Raw genomic sequence first — 18636 nt, 5'->3', positions numbered from 1 at the left:
GGCCAGGCTGAGGGACCCCCCCCCCCCCCCCCCGCCCCCATGCACAAATTTTGTGCACCCGGCCGCTAGTATTACCATAAAAAGAATAGTATTTGTTATTTTTAAACTCCCCATCCTATCCTCCAATCTAATAAAATCAGTGTTTAGGATTCAGCCACCTGCCACAGATTCAGGAAGAGCCTATTCTTCTAGACAGAAGGCTCTGGGAACTCATGGGTGCCCAAGCTGGTGGGCCTCCCCTCTCCTACCATGGGCCCCAGGGAGGTGCATAAAGTTTTGCTACATTAGACTTACTTGGTTTTGGCACAGTTCTTCAAAGGAGCCCTTAACCCCAAGTTTGGCTGCAAATGTGGGGAGCACTTCTGAGTCAGGAACCACCACTGCTACTAAGGATGACTATGGAGAGAAAACAAGGCCTGTGAGAATTATTATCGGAGGTTTCCCGGTGGCTAACGAAGGCAGGGTCATATCTTTGAAATAGACATTTCCCAAGATCTCTGATGCAGAATTAGTGTCCTACTCTTTCCTCACCAGATAGCTCAAACTCTCCTGGAACTCGAATCCCATTTTCCCTCTACAAAAATGTTCTACTCAAATTTGATTGATCAAAAAGAAGTGGTATTTCAACATTACGCTTAAAGCATCTCTGGCCTGTCAGTATCAACCCTCCCCCACTCTCCAAAAGCCAAGTTTAAGCCTGTGTATATGACACAGTTTGTGCCAAGGAACTTCTATTCCACTTGGGTATCCTTTTACTGAATGGCTACCCTTTAAGTATAACTGTTTATCAATCCTACAGACTTGTTTACAGAATTCATCCTAGTTTAAAAAAATTATTTGCATCTACAGTATATTGCCTTATTTTGAGATTTGGAATAGAGCTTGATTTCTTTAGTTCTACAAGCTTATACCTTCTCATCCTAAAACCACCGAAACAGAATCCCTGTAGCCACCAGGATCAGCATGGTCTGTGCCTAGAAAGGGCTATTGTTAAAACAACGGGTTACCCGTAAGCTCTCCCCATGCACAAAAATTTGCTGCACTGGTCCACTCCTGCTGTACACGTTTTCTATCTTCTCGGGGGCGATGTATTCTCCTTGAGCCAGCTTGAAAATGTTCTTTTTACGGTCAGTGATCTTCAGAGTTCCATTCTATACGAGACAGAGAGAAGACAGCGTCAGTGTTTCTGAGCCCCCTGTGGGTGGTGTCTGTGGAGAAGCTGGTGAAGTCCTTCTTTAAACTTGGCTTCTCCGGAGACTTTTGAGCCATCTTTCACTTCTCGTTCTTGGCTTTGAGGAAAGGGTAGGGAAGCAGCTTCCAGTAAGAACCTGTCTATACTGTGTGTCTCTTTGGAGGGTCAATGTGAACCCTGAGAAAAAGCCCCCAGGACCTGCTGGGGTTGTGTAAATGGTTGTCTCATCTGCCAAAGAAATTTTGTAACCATAAATGTCCAATAATTTAATGCCCAACTACTCCATTTCCAGCACTCCCAGAGATAGGGAAGGAAGGATATTTTATTAAGAATTTGGTGCCCTAGCTGGTTTGGCTCAGTGGATAGAGCGTCGGCCTGTGGACTGAAGGGTCCCAGGTTCAATTCTGGCCAAGGGCACATGCCCTGGGTTGCAGGCTCGATCCCCTATCGGGGGTGTGCAGGAGGCATCCAATCAATGATTCCTTGTCATCATTGATGTTTCTATCTCTCTCTCCCTCTCCCTTCTTCTCTGAAATCAATAAAAATACATTACAAAAAAAAAAAAAAGAAAAGAGAATTTGGAATAAGTTAGATCTTCCCCTCCTTGACTCCTTTTTCTGTATCCCTCCTGTTAGATCTGGGAGCAAGCTAAACAGCTCTACTGTGCTAATGCTAATCAACAAGTCAATAATTGTTAATACAGAAGTAGGGCCTGGAGGGCTCTCTCCCCAGCCACCAGGGGTCATTTGATGTCTCTGAGCTCATTGGTCTGAGGAGCTTAGGCTCTTAGGGATTTGAATTGCAAAATTGGGACAAGTGTTAAATACAATCCACATGATCACACCTTAAGTAGGGCAGTAGACTGAACCAGCCCTGGAACCATCAACAAGGCTGCCTCAAGAAATAAGCCAACAATCCAGCCTAACAGACATTATCTGAAAGTGATTAATAAGGCTAAGCCCTTTATAACTCCAATTTGGGGATGCATGTATTGCCCACATTTTATGCTTATTAGAGCAGAGAACTCATACAGAAGCAGATAAGTTAGCACGATACTACTAGACCCAAATCTATGAAATTCATCACCAGAACCAGTGTCCTCAGAGTGTTCACCAAACGTTCTGTGACTATCACTTAAATCTTGAGACTATTGAGCCAGAAAGGAGTTTAGATCTGGTTACATCTCCACTCCCCCAGCACATAGTAGGCACCTTTCCAGAGGGGACCTTGGAAAATCCCCTACAGGACTCCTAAGTCTCCATCACAATTATGCAATTATTTCCTCTCTTCTTAGAAAAACAGATGGGGTTGGCAGAGACTACTTATCTTTGTTTGTTAGCAAGCTTTAAAAAACGGAGCCATATATTCCACAGAGAGAGGCAGCGAAGGTCACCGAGAGGCAAGACCTAACCTCTGCACATGCCTAGTTTAGAAATCTTGCCTCCTTGTTTTGATGTCTCTACATATTAGGTGGAAAGAAATGAATGTAACCCTTTGAAACTTATAAAAGGCAAATGGTGTGAGCCCAGGGAGTTATCAAATCACAACTTCTTTCTCAATAAAAGTAAACAAATAACAAAAAGAAAACAGACTACTACACCCCTTTCCTGGAAAAGTCAACTAATTTTCCTTTGGCTGCAAGCAAATCTATTCCATTGTCATGGGAGTCACACCAACTCAGGTGATCATGCCACTCACATCTCTGCCCAGCTTGTCGATAAGCAGGTGGTTCTCCCCAGTTCTGCAGCCTATGCTCCCCAAAGTTTTGAAGAAATACCCACCGGGAGCCAGCGACCAATATCTCCTGTGTGAAGCCAGCCATCTTTGTCCAGGGCTTCCGCTGTCTTCTCGGGGTCCTTCAGGTATCCTTTGAACACGTTGATGCCTTTGATGCAGATCTGCACGTAAGAAGGTACAAAGTGATGACAATGGCAGAGGCTACTACTCCAGGCCTGGGTACTTGACCAAACACCTGTTCCCACCCTTACATCATCTGATGGTTTCAACTACTGTGTGGGGCACTTGATTGTAATCCCCAGTGTTGGGGATAGGAAAGTGAGGTACAGAAACATTGAATGCCTTGCTCCAGATCTCAAAGGAATCTAACCCACGCCTGATCCCAATGGTGTGCTCTCCTTGATACAAACATCCCCACCACGAATGCCTTGCCATGACTACTGGGAGCAACCCACCCACCTCTCCTTCACCGTTCACTGAAAAGTAGTTCATGTCTGGCACATCTTCCAGCTTCACATGATTGCAAGCCAGGGGAACTCCGACATGGCCTAGAACACACCACACTGAGTCAGCTGGGAAACTGTAAAGCGGTGATCATTCCAGGAATATTTCAGAGATACTTACGGATCGACTCTAAAAGTAAAAAGACTGAAAAATCATCTGCCAAGATAGGAAGGCCTGGACCGAAACCCGAGTTGGCTTTTGCCACATTCATCTAAACCCGTAAGTCCAAGCTCAATTAGAACCCTTCTCCCAACCACTGCCCCTCCCGCCCAGCAGACGGAGAACCCACCTGGTTTCCAGTCCCCGGGTAATGTAAATGTACAGCCAGCAGTGCATTCTGTTTGACCATAAGCTTCAAACACCTGGGAAAACCGGAGAAGGGCTTTGAGACCGACTCAAGATAAAGCAGGAGCTGGCCGTGCTTTAAAAGAGGAGAAAAGCGAGGCCTCTGAGGATTGGAGGTCACTTCATGTCATAATACCTTGAGTTCACGCCTGAGCTGCTAAGTCGTCACAACTTAGGGCTTCACTCAAAAACCAAAAGGTCCAGAAATAGACCAACGTATGGAAATTTATACTGTACTTTGGAAAATGTGGCATTTAAAGTCGATAAGAAAATGAGAGTTTTTCAATAGAAGAAAAGACTAGAAAAAATATTTCTAAAACAACAAAAATGAATATTATTACTATCTGAAGGACTCTTAGAAAGCAATGTGAAAGAGAACCAAATTATCTTGTGCCTATTTTTCCGTAAGGAAGTGATAGATTGATGTATGGAAGAAATACAGGTGCCAGTAAGTGATAGAAAAGGATGTTCAGTGTTAATAAGGGTTTTCATGTATCTGATGGGCTAGGATTTAAATGTTTGGCAAAGGCTTTCACTGTCAAAAATGTGGGAAAATGAGACCTCATGTATTATTTGCAGAAAGGAATAAACACACACACACACACAAACAAGACCTTACTAAAGGGAAGTTTGATAACCCCTACTTGCCAGGATTAGTCCCCAAATAGATAATTGCATTCAATACTGATGAATATACAGGTATCCTTATCACTTCATTGATTATAACAGCAAAAAGAAAAGGTAAGTAACTCTTGTCCATCAATAGGAGACTAGTTACTTAGGTATATTCACCAAACTATTCCAAAACCATTAAATAATGTAGATCTTTTTTTGACAAGGAACAATATCAATAGGGCACTGTTTAACAAGTATGTTAGAACCCTGATGCCCTTTATGTAGTTTTCCATATGCATAAGAGGTGACTAGACGGATATTTTCTCCTGATTTTGAGATTTTTTGGGGTGACGGTCTCTTTGGTACTCTTCAGTTGTGTTTTCAATTGTATTTAAACAGACTTATTTGTTGCAAAAGTGAAATAAGCTATCTTCAAAGGTGCTTGGCTTACCGGACATCCCATTGCCGCTCGGAGGAACTCCAAGACAGGAGAGGAGATGGGGGCAGCGCCAGTGACCATGATGCGCACCTTCCCGCCCAGGCTGTCCTGTTCAGTAGAAACAAAAACACCCGCTGAAGCCTCTTCCCCTGGCTTCATTTTCCTCCATTGCAAGATGGGTTGGACAACCCACCCACCCACTATTGTTAGGAGAATTAAACTTGGTAATTTACAAAGCACTTAGAATAGGGCCTGGCACTGTGGGAAGGCACTTAGAGTGTTAACTATTATTGTCACCACTATCCACTATAGCTAGGACCAGATCTGCATTTTTAAGATTTCCTCCTATAATTTGTATTTTTGGTCCCTTCAAATGACTTATAATCTCAACAGACCACCTTAAAAATATATATGAGAAAGTGCTAGAAGCTAAATACTAATCATTTTCTGAACTTGGACCAATTCCCTTTAGTGACAAACAAGGTTGTCCAGGAGAGATCTCACATAGTGAGTGAATACAGAAAGTAAGCAAGGATCTCCAGTTAAAGAGATGCTTGTCCATCAACCTACCTGGATCTTTCCAAAGATGAGCTTGTCCCACAAACTGTCACGTCTGATGATACCCCTTTTCACCTCACCGAATTTACTGGAAATAGCCATTTTCAACATGAACTTCTTCAAGGGCGTCTTGGCTGAATTTTGAACCTGCAGGGTGATAACTCCTTTTAGTTGGGAACCTAGGAGAGGCACTCACCAAAGCTCATCAGTGAGCAAGAGATGTTGCCATCTTCATAAGGAAGCAGCTCTCATAATAATGAAGAGCCCAAAGAATTATGTCCACATCTAATTCAGAGCTCCAGTTCCTCCGGATACCTTGGCAAACAACTTTGGCAACTGACATAATTATGTCTTCAAAAGATGGTCAGCACCAATCTACAAAGTCACTTGGGACTACTAGATAATAACCAGCTCAATGGGCATCACCCTGAGGGTTTTTGCTTTAGTGTGTCAAATAAGGTCCCAGGAATCTGATTGTTTAAACAAGCACCACCTTTCACACACACACACACCCCGCACCCCGTCCCATACACTAAACTTGGAGAAATACCACTTTCTCTATAACTGAAGTTTCCTTAGCCACAGCACACAAAGCCCAACAGACTTTTCTACTTAGATGTTTCTTACCTGTGGACTTACTGCTGACACTGTTTCCCAGGCTCACGTGCTTTCCCTAGTCTCCCTGACTCTGGCTTCATCATGACTCTATAATCCATCAACCACACTCCTGCCCAAGGAGAGCTTCTCCAGTTCAACCCAAAGTAAGTGCCCATATTTACAATACTACATCCTGGACTCCGTGTTCTGGCTTTTGAGACAATATCCTACTGGAAGTCAGGTTCAAGGAAATCAAAGTTCTTTTCCAGTTCAAAATTCAAAGATGACTCTCATCCACCTTCTGTATTTACACTCCCATTTCTGGGCCTCCAGCCAAACAGAGCTGCTTATCCCCACCCCTAATACTAACTGTGCTCAAGGCTCTGGGTACCTTCTCATGCTTGTACCATTATTTTGTCAACATTTCACCAGCTTTCTCCAAGACCTACACTCAAATGCTGCCTGCATCATGTTATTCCTGACACCTCTCTCAGCCTTAAAAAAAAAAAAAATCTTTTCTCAACTTTTATAAGACTCCCCCTAACAAATCATGGACAAAGAGCTGGAATTTAGACTCACACTAATAAAGTCTTGCATTTTTTAAATGGAAATGTAGATACCTTTATTTATTTTTATTGTTTAAAGTATTACATATAGTATTACATATGTCTTCTTTTTCCCCCATTGACCTACCCCTGGCCACTCCCATTCCCTGGCACATGCCCTTACCCACCCTAGTAAAGTCTTGCATTTAAAAAATACGTCCTGGAAGAGAACTGTGTGTTAATACCATATTGTAAAATAACTCTCTCTCAAAAATTATTTTTAGAAAGCCCAACCAACAAATGAACAAAAATTATAACAACCAAATCTAACAATCCCATAGCATGATGAGGAGCTGTTAGAATTGTTAGCAAGTCTGATAGAAATGAGGGCTCTCAATGTCTAGGGATCATCTGTGTACTAGCATGCTGCCTGTCCTATAACCGGAGCCCAACGTTAACACCTGGTGAGATTCACAAGCATGAAGGGGAGTGCTAGGATCTGAGGGGTGGGGCCAAACATGTGGAGAATGGTTTTGTGTTATTTCCTTAAGGCTCTCATGTCTATGGAAGTATGAGGTCAAGAACCTGGGTGCTGTTATTATATTGCCTGGGTTCAAATTCCAATTCTAAGAGCTCTTTGGAGAAAACAACTAAACCAAGACTTGAGTAGGAATCATACAAGATGAGCTTGAGACATCTTATGCCAGGAATCAACGAAGCTATTAAAAACCACTCGTGTCCTGTCAAAGGACATATGAGCAACATGATGGGGCTCCCAACTTCTAAAATGGGACTCCTGACTTCCAAAATAGGAAAATTTGAACACTGAGAAGAATGAGTGAAATAGATTAAACATACAAATATGCAAATCACCAGTTCTTAATATTATTAAAAAAATAATCTCATTGGCCAGATTTAAAGATCACTGGGGCACCAATTCAGCATTCTGAAGATTGGTAAATAAAAGAGTAAATATTTGTTGTGCCCTTATGGGAGCATTGTAGCTAATGAGAAAGAGAACTGATTGAATTAGAAAAATCGCCATTTTGCAATCCCTAATGAAAAATAGAGCATTGATAAATGACAGCTAAAATAATTATGTGACAGCTCTAGCCGGTTTGGCTGAGTGGATAGAGTGTTGGCCTGTGGACTCAAGGGTCCCAGGTTCAGTTCCGGTCAAGGGCACATGACCGGGTTGCGGGCTCAATTCCCAGAAGGGGGTGTGCAGGAGGCAACCGATCAATGATTCTTTCTCATCACTGATATTTCTATCTCCCCCCCCTCTCCCTTCCTCTCTGAAATCAATAAAAATATATTTTAAAAAATAAAATAAAATAAAACAATTATGTGACAATTTGATTCTGGCCCAACCCATAATTAGCAGTGACTCTGAGCAAGTTCTTAAACCCTTGAAGCTCAGTCTCTTCACCTATAAGTTAGGGATATTATTGGTAAGCATAAGCCTCATGTGCTTTTGTGAGGATAAAATGCAGGTAGGTAGGTGCTATGAAATCAGTCTCTTTCTCCAGATCAGGTCTAAGTGGTCTCACCCAGAGGAAAGGTTTTTTTTTTTTTCTCAATTGCATTTATAAATGTGGCTGTAAGTAGATGTTTGTAGGGAATGGGAGGCGATGGTGCAAGTGGACAAATTCTTACCAACGTAGAGTCCCTAAGAGCCTCAGTCAGGCCTGAGCCAGACAATGCATTCACCCCATGGTCAGCCCGGCAGAAGCAAGGCCAGTACCTTATCGTAGATCCTGTTGAGGAGCCGAGGCACCACAGGAAACAATGTGGGCTTTAGCGTCTTCATGTCATCCGGCAGCAACCGAATGTCTCCCTGGAAGAACCCAACTCTGGCTCCACAGGAGTACACAACAATCTGAAACCAAGACCGAAGAAAAGGGCTCAGAGCCAAAAGACCCCTTCAGGTTGGGCCCATCTTCAAGAGGCTGTCACAAGAGACTTGGCCGCTCGTGATGCCTCTTAGTCTATGGCACTAAGAAAGAACACTGCCAATTAAACGAGAACATAATCGCGAGACTGTCCTATAATTGTGAGACTGTCCCGATTTCAGAAATGTTGAAATGTGAAAAAAAAAAAAAAGAGAGATGCTTATTAGCCCTTGCTGGTTTGGCTCAGCAGAAAGAACATCTGCCTGGGGACTGAAGGGTCCTGAGTTTGATTGTGGTCAAGGGCACGTACCTAGGTCGCAGGCTTGATCCCCAGCCCTGGTTGGGGCATGTGCGAAGGCAACCACTTGATGGATGTGTCTCTCTCACATCAATGTTTCTCTCTCTCTCTCTCCCCCTTCCACTCTCTCTAAAAACCAATGGAAAAATATCCTCAGGTGAGGATTGAAAAAAAAAGATGCTTATTAGAATCAATATTTTATGAATCCGACATTAGCACTTTAGTCCAAGGAACTGGATCTCTCCTTCATCATTTCATGCATCAACAGTATTTAAGAAATATTTAAGAATAGGGCTCACAGCCAAAGGATCACTGCACAGGGGATCAGAGAGAGGATTTCCCATTCCTACCACCACCTGTGCTTTTGAAAGACCAGCATTGATTGCAGTCCTCAAATTGGCTTCAGCCTGAACAGCCCAGAGTCCACTCATAGAGGGCAGCCCTCCTCCAGGGCACACCACCCTGAATGACCCTGTCTTGGACATCTCACCTGGATCAAATGCTTCTTCCCTGCCCTGCTGTGAGGAACTTCCTTTTCTCTAATCCTTGATACTTTAAAAACTTGGAACCAAAATAAAATTAAAAAGAAGAAAAACATCTCTTATCCCAGGTCAGAATGAAGGGTCAACGGTAAGCTCCTGGCTCTGACCTCGCTTGACTCGCAGGCACCGTGTGAAGGCGGAAGCAAGCTGAGCCCCAGTGGACACACACACACAGACTTAGCGGACGAAGGCACCACAGGGAGGCAGGGGAATACCAGTATTTAGACTTAGCTGGGCCCACTCCCTGTCTGTGCCCTTTACCTTAAAGAAGGGACTGTAAATGCTGGGTACCTGCCTTTGGAATAAAGGTGGGACTAAGCAAGTCAGGACTCCCTTCCCACATATCTGCTAGGGCCGTGGGGTACTCACCTGTACAACCCTCTCAAACATGTGAGCCAAGGGGAGGTAGGATATGCTCACATCCTCGGGGGTGGGTGCAAAGGTTTCCTACAGATCGGGAAGAGAGAGGAGACAAAATCAGATTAATGCCAACCTTCTTTCCCAAAGAGATTTAAGAACTACCCTGTTAACTATAGTTAATAATACTCTATTGTATATTCGAAAGTTGCTGAGAGAGTTGATCTTAGAAATTCTCGTCACAAGAAAAAAGATTTTGTAACTATGTGTGGTGTGGATGTTAACTAGACTTACTATGAGGATCATTTTGCAATACACACAAATATTGAATCATTATGTTGTACACCTGAAACTATTATGTTAGGCGTCAGTTACATCTCATTTAAAATTTAAAAAAAATTTTTTTAAACTATTTCCTTCCATGAGTGCCCCATATAGGCGTGCAGGGGGTGCCCTGCAGAACTGGTAGAGGAGCCCTGGACTGCGCTGGGGTAGAGATCTGCAGGGATCCTCAAAGACTACTGCTTGAAAATGCACAGCCCTCCACACAAAGATACACACGTGTTTGTCCACACTCAGGCCCTTAACCAGTGTTTTCTTTTTCTTCTTCTCTGCCTCCTCTAGCTTCAAGATTAAAATCTTATGACAGAGTCACATTCTAATGAGGACCTCTTTTTCAAGCGACCACTAACCTCCACACATTTGAGGAAAGCTGAAGCATTTGAAACAACATTTTGATGGGTTAGCATGGCTCCTTTGGGGTCACCTGTAGGAAGAAAGAGGTGGAGAGAAAGATCCTTTATGTAGCGAATAGGTAACCTTTGGCTTTGAAATAAGAAGTGACATTCAATTGGTTCTATTCCAAAGAGGCAAGAGCTTCTCCTGACTGACTGATGGCTTAGGGGATGTCTGACTGAGTCTTTGTACAAGAGGTATACGACTCTGTTTGTGAATGGTTGATGCTCCCAGAGATTCTACTGCTGACAGCCTTCTACCCTCACACAGGGCACAGCCATAGCTCAGATAGCAACACAGTTGAAAAGAAAAATCCAAGTAACCTCCCTGTCCCTTGTGCTGTTTTTATGTTGAAGACTTCAGATCTAACAATGTTACTTAGCTATCACTTTATAAACTGGGCAGATGGAATGGATATAATGGTGGGTCCTCATGGGCCACAGGAAAAGCTATTAAGAGTTCTAATAGGTAGGAAGCTGCCAGGAGGAGGTGGGGTGCACAGTGATCTGTGTAGAACTATCTCTGGGTTATCTTGATTGAATGGCCATTCTAGTGATGTCAAATTGAGAGTGTGGTGGGTTGGGGAAGAAGGTTGACTTTATGATGCCATCTTTAAGACCCTGAAATTCATAGCATGTTAATTCCTCCCAGTTACTTATGCTTACAGTTTTCTATTTGGGTATCTGTACTCAAAAGCCTTAGGTGGTGAGCCCTACCAGTGGTCAGTGATTCAAGCCATGGTTTTGGCTGACCTGAAGTGTTGGCACAGCTTCATGGGCACTGACCTGTGGTCCCACTGGTAAAGCAGACGATGCCCAGGTTTTCTGGTTCAGGAGGCTGGAGGAGAAAGCACAAGGGCTTAGTCTACCATGAGCTTTGGGAGTTGAATATGCAAGATTCAAATTTAGGCAGAAGAAACTTACCACGGGTTTTCTGAAATTCTCTTTGCCTATATTCTACAAGAAAGAAAGACATAAGTTGAGTTGTACAGACACATGATAAATACAGCCCTCTCCCTTTTCCATGAGAACACATCTATGGGAATATAACCAAAATTTCATCTTGGGTCAGGCTCAGAAGCCCTATGGAAAAGCATAAGGTCTAGATTAAAAACCTTAAGAGGGAAGACCCCAAATGTCTACACTTCCCACCATACTCATAGGTTTAATTATCTAGGACCATTGCTAAATCTTTTTGAATAATATGTTTAGTTGACATTTCCAGGCTTACTACATACCAGTCACTTTCCTGAGCAGTTTATATAATTACTAGAGGTCTGGTGCACAAAATTCGTGCACTGGGGAGGTGGGGGTCACTCAGCCCAGCCTGCACCCTCTCCAGTCTGGGAGCCCTCAGGGGATGTCTGACTGATGGCTTAGGCCCGCTCCCTAGGGAGCGGGCCTAAGCCATCAGTCAGACATCCTTAGTGCTGCCACGAAGGCAGGGGAGGCTCCCGCCAGTGCCACTGCTCTCGCCAGCCATGAGCCCGGCTCAGGACTTCTGGCTGAGCAGTGCTCCCCCTGTGGGAGCGCACTGATCACCAGGGGGCAGCTCCTGCGTTGAGTGTCTGCCCTCTGGTGGTCAATGCGCATCAGAGCGACCGGTCATTCTGCCGTTCGGTCGATTTGCATATTAGCCTTTTATTATATAGGATTAACTCAGTTAACTCTTTAACACCTCTGTGAGATGGAGACTGCTTTATCCTCATTTTACAGAAGGGGAAAGGGAGATACAGAATAACTTGCCCCACCTAGTTCCAGGACCATATCCTTAACTACCACCAACCATTGCACTTATAAATCCTCTACTTAGAACTCTGTGCAGGCTGGCCACAGACCTTTCTCCTCCCCTGGCATGGTTTCTGAGTTGTCCTGAGGCAATTGTTCTCAAAGCTTCACAGCATAAGTCTAATTTACTCCTGTCCTGCCACCCCTGGGGAACGACAGCCTGCACACTTGTGGAGATGTTGGGCCAAGTAGATGACACCAGGTGCCTATGGCGTCAGGCCAGCCTTGGAGTTGTGAGTTGTGTTTCAGACCATTACCTCAGCATCCCAGAAGGTTAAGAGCTCAACTCCGATCTTCTCCCCTCTTTGCTTCAGGTCATCCTCGAAGGGATTCATGAGGATGATCAGTTTCAGGCCTGGAGTGAGGCCCTTCTCCACGTTTTCTAACAGGACTGATGCCTTTTGGGGTGTATCACAGATCACCATGGCAATATCAGCTGAAAGCAGAAACAGAGCCAGAGGTCATCTTCCTGCTCTGCTCTGTACCTGATGCCTTGTGAGGAGGAAGGGGTTTTTGAAAATTTCAAAGCCAGTGGGTCCCCTAAAGGATATTGATTAAGTCTGCAAATCTGATGGTAATGCGTAAAACCTAAAACATTCCATTGATAACAAAGGAGCATAATTGAAGCAGAAGCAGAGTTCCCATGTGTGCTGCCAACTGAGTTTAGTCTCCAGAGAAGCCATAAAATTCCTTCTGCTTAAGAACACAGACGACTCTCGAATCGCTTAGGTGTGGTCCTGTCAATGTGTTTTATTTGGGGGAGGAAGAATGAGGATAGAAGGGAAAGGAAAGGGCAGATGGTGGTCAGACAAGCATTTTATGATTTTAAATGTTAGCCTTTGCTTTGATACATGTTTACACAAATAGCAACCTTCTGATTGTGTCTAAAGTTCAACTGGATCGCCTCCTTAACCCTTTGCACTCGCTTGCTTTTTTCTAGATTCCTTTATTCTACTCGGGATTTAATTTTTTAAATACCCCACATTTTACAAAGCGCGGCAGTAGAATAAAAAACTGGAGTTTCTTTTCATACAAACTTATTTATTTGGATTTTTTTATATTTCAAATTATTGATACATTCAATACAATTCGACATACGAACTGCTACCGATGCTAACCATGTCGAGTCACACTCGACATCCGAGTGCAAAAGGTTAATCTACTATTTCTGTGACAGAAAGTAACATCTTGGATATGTGGAAGGGCTGTTACTATCCATTGAACTTGTACTTGTTTGAGAATGGTAGTTTTTTCCTACAGACTTAGTACAAACATTGGTTAACTCTACTGACTTACACTGACAAGAATAGGAACTTAGACCGGAAGTTTCACAGTGATTAGTCATCCACTCTGGCCTTGTCTCCAGTGAGGCCAAAGTAAATAGCCCAGTCCTCTAAACTAAATTGTCATACTATGTCACCTTAAAACATTTCATTGGCTCCTCTATCTGTGCACATCCCTGCCTCATGGGCTTTTTGTAACTTCCCTGTAAATTCTATGTAGGTACTACAAGACAGCAAAGACGTGAGCATTTTTCTGGACACAGCATTCCAAGTCTGCTAACAAAAGCAGATCTTGAGGAATTACTCAGCTTTAAGGAAGAATCAGTTGTAATGGAATAGCCAAGTCTTACCCTTGTTGATAATGTATATGACGGCTTCTGCTCCCAAGGTATCATACAGGGGCACGGCTACCATGGAGTACGTGTAACATGCTAACTCAGAGATGATCCACTGCATGGAGAGAAGGTCAAGTAAGGACAAGAGAGCATTTTGAAGAGGAAAAGTATTAACTTAGTCATTTAGCCAACAAATGATTTTGTGGTTACTTCGCATTTTTAACAAATCACTGTGGGGCCTTAGGGACTACTACCATAGCTAATGCCTCAAAGTACAGTTAAATAAAGGAGATAAGAGGCACAGAGCTAACTATAATACAAAGATGGACCAGGATACAAAGATAGAGTGTGATGAGTTTCATCCATAGGAGCTATGGAAAGCATGAGGGAGCTTCAAGGAGGCAGAGGTCATTTTCAGGGGTGGGGTAAAGGCTATCTGGGGCTGCTTTGGGGAAAGTGATGAAAACTGGGCAGGGATTTGAAGGACTGGTACATTTTGGTTGTGGAGGGGGAAGCAGAGAATGCATTCAGGGAGTGAACAGAGGTGGGATAGCATGATGTCAATGTATACACACCAGGAAGCATGAAGAGGGACAGAAAATGAGTCTAGATGCCATGGGCTGAATTGCAGCCCTAACTCCCAATGCCACTCATATTATACCAAGTAAACCAAGGAGGTGATCAAGGTTAAATGAGTTCTAATCCAACATAGCTAGTGTCTTCTAAGAGGAAGAGACATCAGGGATGACAGAAGAGGTCATGTGAGGACACAATGAGAAGGCAGCCAACTGCAAGCCAAAAAGAGAGGCCCCAGGAGAAACCAAACTGGCTGACACCTTCATCTTGGACTTCCAGCCTCCAGAAGTGTGAGAAAATATAGCTCTGTTGTTTAAACCATCAGTTGCTGGTATTTTGTTATGGCAGCCCTAGCAGGCTAATTCACTAGGTTTAGTTCCTCATTGAGGCTGGGTGTAGCAAATTAATTCCAATCACCGTAATGTCTAAAATCAGCTTTCAATGGCCAGTCTCCATAGCAATGGATGCCTTGGTTTACTTGGTACAACATGCAAGTTCCAATTCTGATATGAATACGTCCTTTTCTAGAACAGCCTCAAACTCTTATTGGCCAGTACCTTTCAGCCACCTCATTTTCATCATGCAACAAACAGGCTGCCTTAAAATGACTCTTAATGGGCTGGGAAATGAGAGAAGTCCAGTCACCTAGCTTAGAGCACTACACATTCAACCAGGAATTAAGGAATCCCAGAGCTGTAATTCTCTCAAGGGGAAGAATATTGAAAGAACATGAGATCTTTAAATAGTTTTGGTAAGTCATCAACAAGTGTCAGAGAGCTGGATTAGGGGTGGGCTTAGCCCTGACTCATTTTCTTGAGTTAACTTCAACGTGGTTACCTCTGGCCTGTTCTGAGCAAAGATGCCAACAAACTGGTCTTGTGATGGCTTATATCCTTTATATAAGAGGCAGGATCCCAGGTACTCTGCTCGATCAGACACCTACAAAAGAGAGAAAAAGAAGAGGGGAGGGGAGGAAAGCAGTCAAAACCCAGAGGAGACCGTTAGCGTGGCATATCACATTAGCAAAAGAATCTATCCCAAACATGGGCCTAACTTACCTGCTTGTAGGACAGCCATCTGTAGGGCTGGTTTGGTTTTCTGTATCCCAAGCAAGGCCCATTGTCTAAAAACATAACATTAAAAGATTAGCTTCATTTGCAAATCCTTTCGACCAGAGAAGGTTAAAGGGAATTAGGAAGAGACAAACCACATATTGTAAATCTAGTTAGAATGTGAACTTCTCTTTTGTGCCAAGGAAATTCAAGGGCAATAAGTAATCAGTTCTCAAAAGTAAACTGCATTTGAAACATGTAGGAAATTCTACAGAACAGGGTGGCTCAGTGTTGGAATATGTGATCCCCATGGTAACAGGCATTCAGAGAAAGCCATGAATACGGACTAGCTCACATAACGTGAACCAGTAAAAGTTTACAAGTAAACACAGCCTGAAATGGATCATCTTGAACTGATCTTCCCTATAATAAAAAAAAGTATGCTCATAAAAATATAGAAAAAAAAACAAAATATGAGCTGTTAATAATGTCACATAAATACCATTATTAACAGTAATATTATTTTCATAGTTCCTTTGCATATTCTATAAAGTTATGATATGTGTGTGTGTGTGTGTCCTGCTTCTTTTCCCTGTTTGATATAAACATTTCCATGTCATTACTTAGAATCTGTAGAGATTTTAGTGGCCTTATTTTGGCCAACTGACGAAGGGTTCCACTGTAGTTTATGTCTCTCATTGTGGCTATTAAGATTGTTTCTAAGTTTGACACCTTAAACAAGCCAATGGAAAATATTTTCAAATTAATCATTTCAAATTCAGCGCATTTTCTTAGAACTGAGTTCCTAAAATGAAATGACTGAGTTGGGAGCTGAGGGAGGTTGGAATGGCTCAGGTTTTTTATACTTTGCACCACAGTGCTTTATACACCCCATTGTGACAATTTGCTTTTTTCCCACCAGCAACATTTCAAGTCATAGACACTAAATAGTACCTTTTTAAACATGTCTTGTGGTTTGATAGGTTTAAAAAATTACTTTAGTCTACATTTCTTTAACAGCGAGTCAAGTGGGACCTTTCCCTTGTTTGTTGAACTTTGTTTACTGTCATCTGTTCATGTACTTTGCCTGTTTACAGGAGAGTGTCTCCTGAAATGCGGAGGCTCAGTCACAGGAGCCACGGAAGTTGATATGAGGCTAAGGAACAAGCCTAACTGGCTGAAAGGCCAAAACGAGACCAAGTTATAAATAGAAAAGTACAAGGGAGGGGAATCGGACACAGTGGCTCTAGCCAAATTGCTGAGAGAGATTCAGGTCTTGACAAAAGGAAGCATTCAGAGAGAGGGTTACTAGGAATCCAGAGGTAAATGCATAAATTTCCAGACTAAGTGACAGAGGAAAAAGGAAAGAAAGCAGGAAAGAGATAGCTGCTCTGATTAGAAAGATATAAAAATAAGTGAAGCGACTGTCCACAGGAAGTGTTAGTACTTTTTCTTCCTGCTGAAACAGCTGCAGAAAAGCTCAAGAAGTCAAGTCCCAGACTGTAATTTTCCATGAAGCCCGGCAAGTCCTGTGCTGTTAGGTGCTCACCCCGGAGTGTGTGCCTCAGTGGTCTACCAATGAGATTGCACAGACATGAATTACTAGGGATAGCTACCATTTACGGAACGCTTACTCCATGCTAGGCACATTTGCTCACTTGGTCGTTGCAACTATTGTTATCCTCAGGGTCCTGAGAGTCAGAAAGGCCCAGGACAGCTTCTTCAAGCTCACTCAGTAGGTGGCAGAGCTGATGAGTGTGGAAAAAAACCACCCTGCATCGCCTTGTCACTTCCCTATAGGTGAAAATTCTAGCAGAGGCCCAGGGCTGAGGAACAAGTCAAATAATTGGCCCAAAGGGACACCAACTGAGGTCTCATTAAACTCTATGTCCTAATCAGCTTCAGTCTAATTAGCCCCAGTCCTAATCAGGCAATAGCCTAGCCTGTGATTAACTTACTCAACTCAGATCTAGCTTCTGTTTTAAGGCGTGGCTATCTAGAAAGAGTCCACTCATTAACAACTGGGCAAAATCACTGGCCTGAGCTGGGTAGAGTTGAAATGCGGGCATGCAAACCCCTCCCCGCAGCCAAGCATGGTTAAAATTCAGATTCTTAGGCCTCACTATCTGGAATTCTGATTCAGTTTAACAAGGTGGAGCCAGAGTAGTTCATTTTAAACATTACTCACAGGTAATTCTCAACAACGGCCATTTACTCTGGGTAGAGGTGAAAAGTATATGTTAGGGTTGATGTATTCAACCCCAGTAGGGATCAGAAGTGTCATTTTTCTGTGGAAATAGCCAGGCCAGGTCACTCCTGTCTGCTGACAGGAGGTGCCATTTTAACTTTATCTGTTTGGTTTTAATTTGGTATTGAAAAAAAATATCTAAATGAAGTATCTTATGCAACGTTTTCTTAATTCTGTCACCTTCAGAATGTTCCTGAACCACCGAGGCTCTGGTTTTTCATTTTAAAAAGTGAGGAAGGTAGTAGCTAATCCCTGAAGTTTAGGGAAGATTAGTAGATATTATATGAGCAGTGCCTATTGCATAATTAGCACTTGACAGGAGCTGACTATTAAACATCATAGTCATAGCTAAAGGCAGAAGAGAAGGGAGGGATAAGAAGTCACGTAGACAAACCTATGCTTGGACAGAATGTCACCCCAAAGAAAAAAGATATAGGCAGGGCTATAAGCCAATAGATTGTGAAAGGAAACCAGTGCACCTAGCATTGTGTGCAATGATAAAAGGTGTAAGTGCTGAGGCTTCATACATCCCAAGTGAACCTACCAAAGCCCATGCGGCGCTGTTTCTAAGAAAGTTCAAAAGATAATTGTCGCCTGTGATACCAAGAGTAGCAGCCTGTGGCAGTAGTGTGGTATTGGGGTCAGGACAAGGTCAGAAGTCAGGAGGCCTAAATGCTAATTCTGGCTCAGATCCTGCATCTGGAGAATGGCATTTATGAAAAGCACATTCCTAAACAAATATGTACTAATGTACTAGTGAGTTCATAAAAAATACTTTCATACACATTATTGTTGACTGTTTAACCACAACTTGCAGGGAAGGTCTTGTGTTGTGAGGGACAGATTCAGAGAGGCAAAGTGGGTTGCACAAGGTCACACAGCTAGAAATGGAAGGGCTGGATTTCAAACCCAAGGCTGTCCTGCATTGCTTCCTGATACTGTGATTTTCTGATTCCTGCATCCACTCTAACACTGCTAATGTACCCTGCATTTCATATG

At 43.0% G+C, this 18636-nt stretch overlaps 1 protein-coding gene across 3 annotated transcripts in view; it reads right to left on the bottom strand.

Moving 5' to 3' along the window:
• The window catches only part of ACSL5 (acyl-CoA synthetase long chain family member 5), a 42099-nt gene that overhangs the window by 2045 nt on the left and 21418 nt on the right, over nt 1-18636 (bottom strand). For all 3 annotated transcript variants that reach the window (XM_028149428.2, XM_008144310.3, XM_054728904.1), the window contains exons 4-19: nt 15396-15460; nt 15175-15276; nt 13777-13876; nt 12401-12579; nt 11280-11312; nt 11142-11193; nt 10314-10387; nt 9634-9711; nt 8277-8411; nt 5403-5537; nt 4845-4940; nt 3723-3795; nt 3389-3477; nt 2974-3090; nt 1008-1151; nt 295-396 (exon numbers count right to left, since the gene is read on the bottom strand). In XM_028149428.2, the coding sequence (XP_028005229.1) occupies nt 295-396; nt 1008-1151; nt 2974-3090; nt 3389-3477; nt 3723-3795; nt 4845-4940; nt 5403-5537; nt 8277-8411; nt 9634-9711; nt 10314-10387; nt 11142-11193; nt 11280-11312; nt 12401-12579; nt 13777-13876; nt 15175-15276; nt 15396-15460 (1574 nt within the window). The remainder of the gene's footprint in view (nt 1-294; nt 397-1007; nt 1152-2973; nt 3091-3388; nt 3478-3722; nt 3796-4844; nt 4941-5402; nt 5538-8276; nt 8412-9633; nt 9712-10313; nt 10388-11141; nt 11194-11279; nt 11313-12400; nt 12580-13776; nt 13877-15174; nt 15277-15395; nt 15461-18636) is intronic.

The sequence above is a fragment of the Eptesicus fuscus genome, chromosome 17 (genome assembly GCF_027574615.1).
Source record: "Eptesicus fuscus isolate TK198812 chromosome 17, DD_ASM_mEF_20220401, whole genome shotgun sequence".
Classification (NCBI taxonomy): domain Eukaryota; kingdom Metazoa; phylum Chordata; class Mammalia; order Chiroptera; family Vespertilionidae; genus Eptesicus; species Eptesicus fuscus.
Note: the sequence above shows the minus strand (reverse complement) of the source record. Positions and strands in the feature narration are given on the sequence as shown.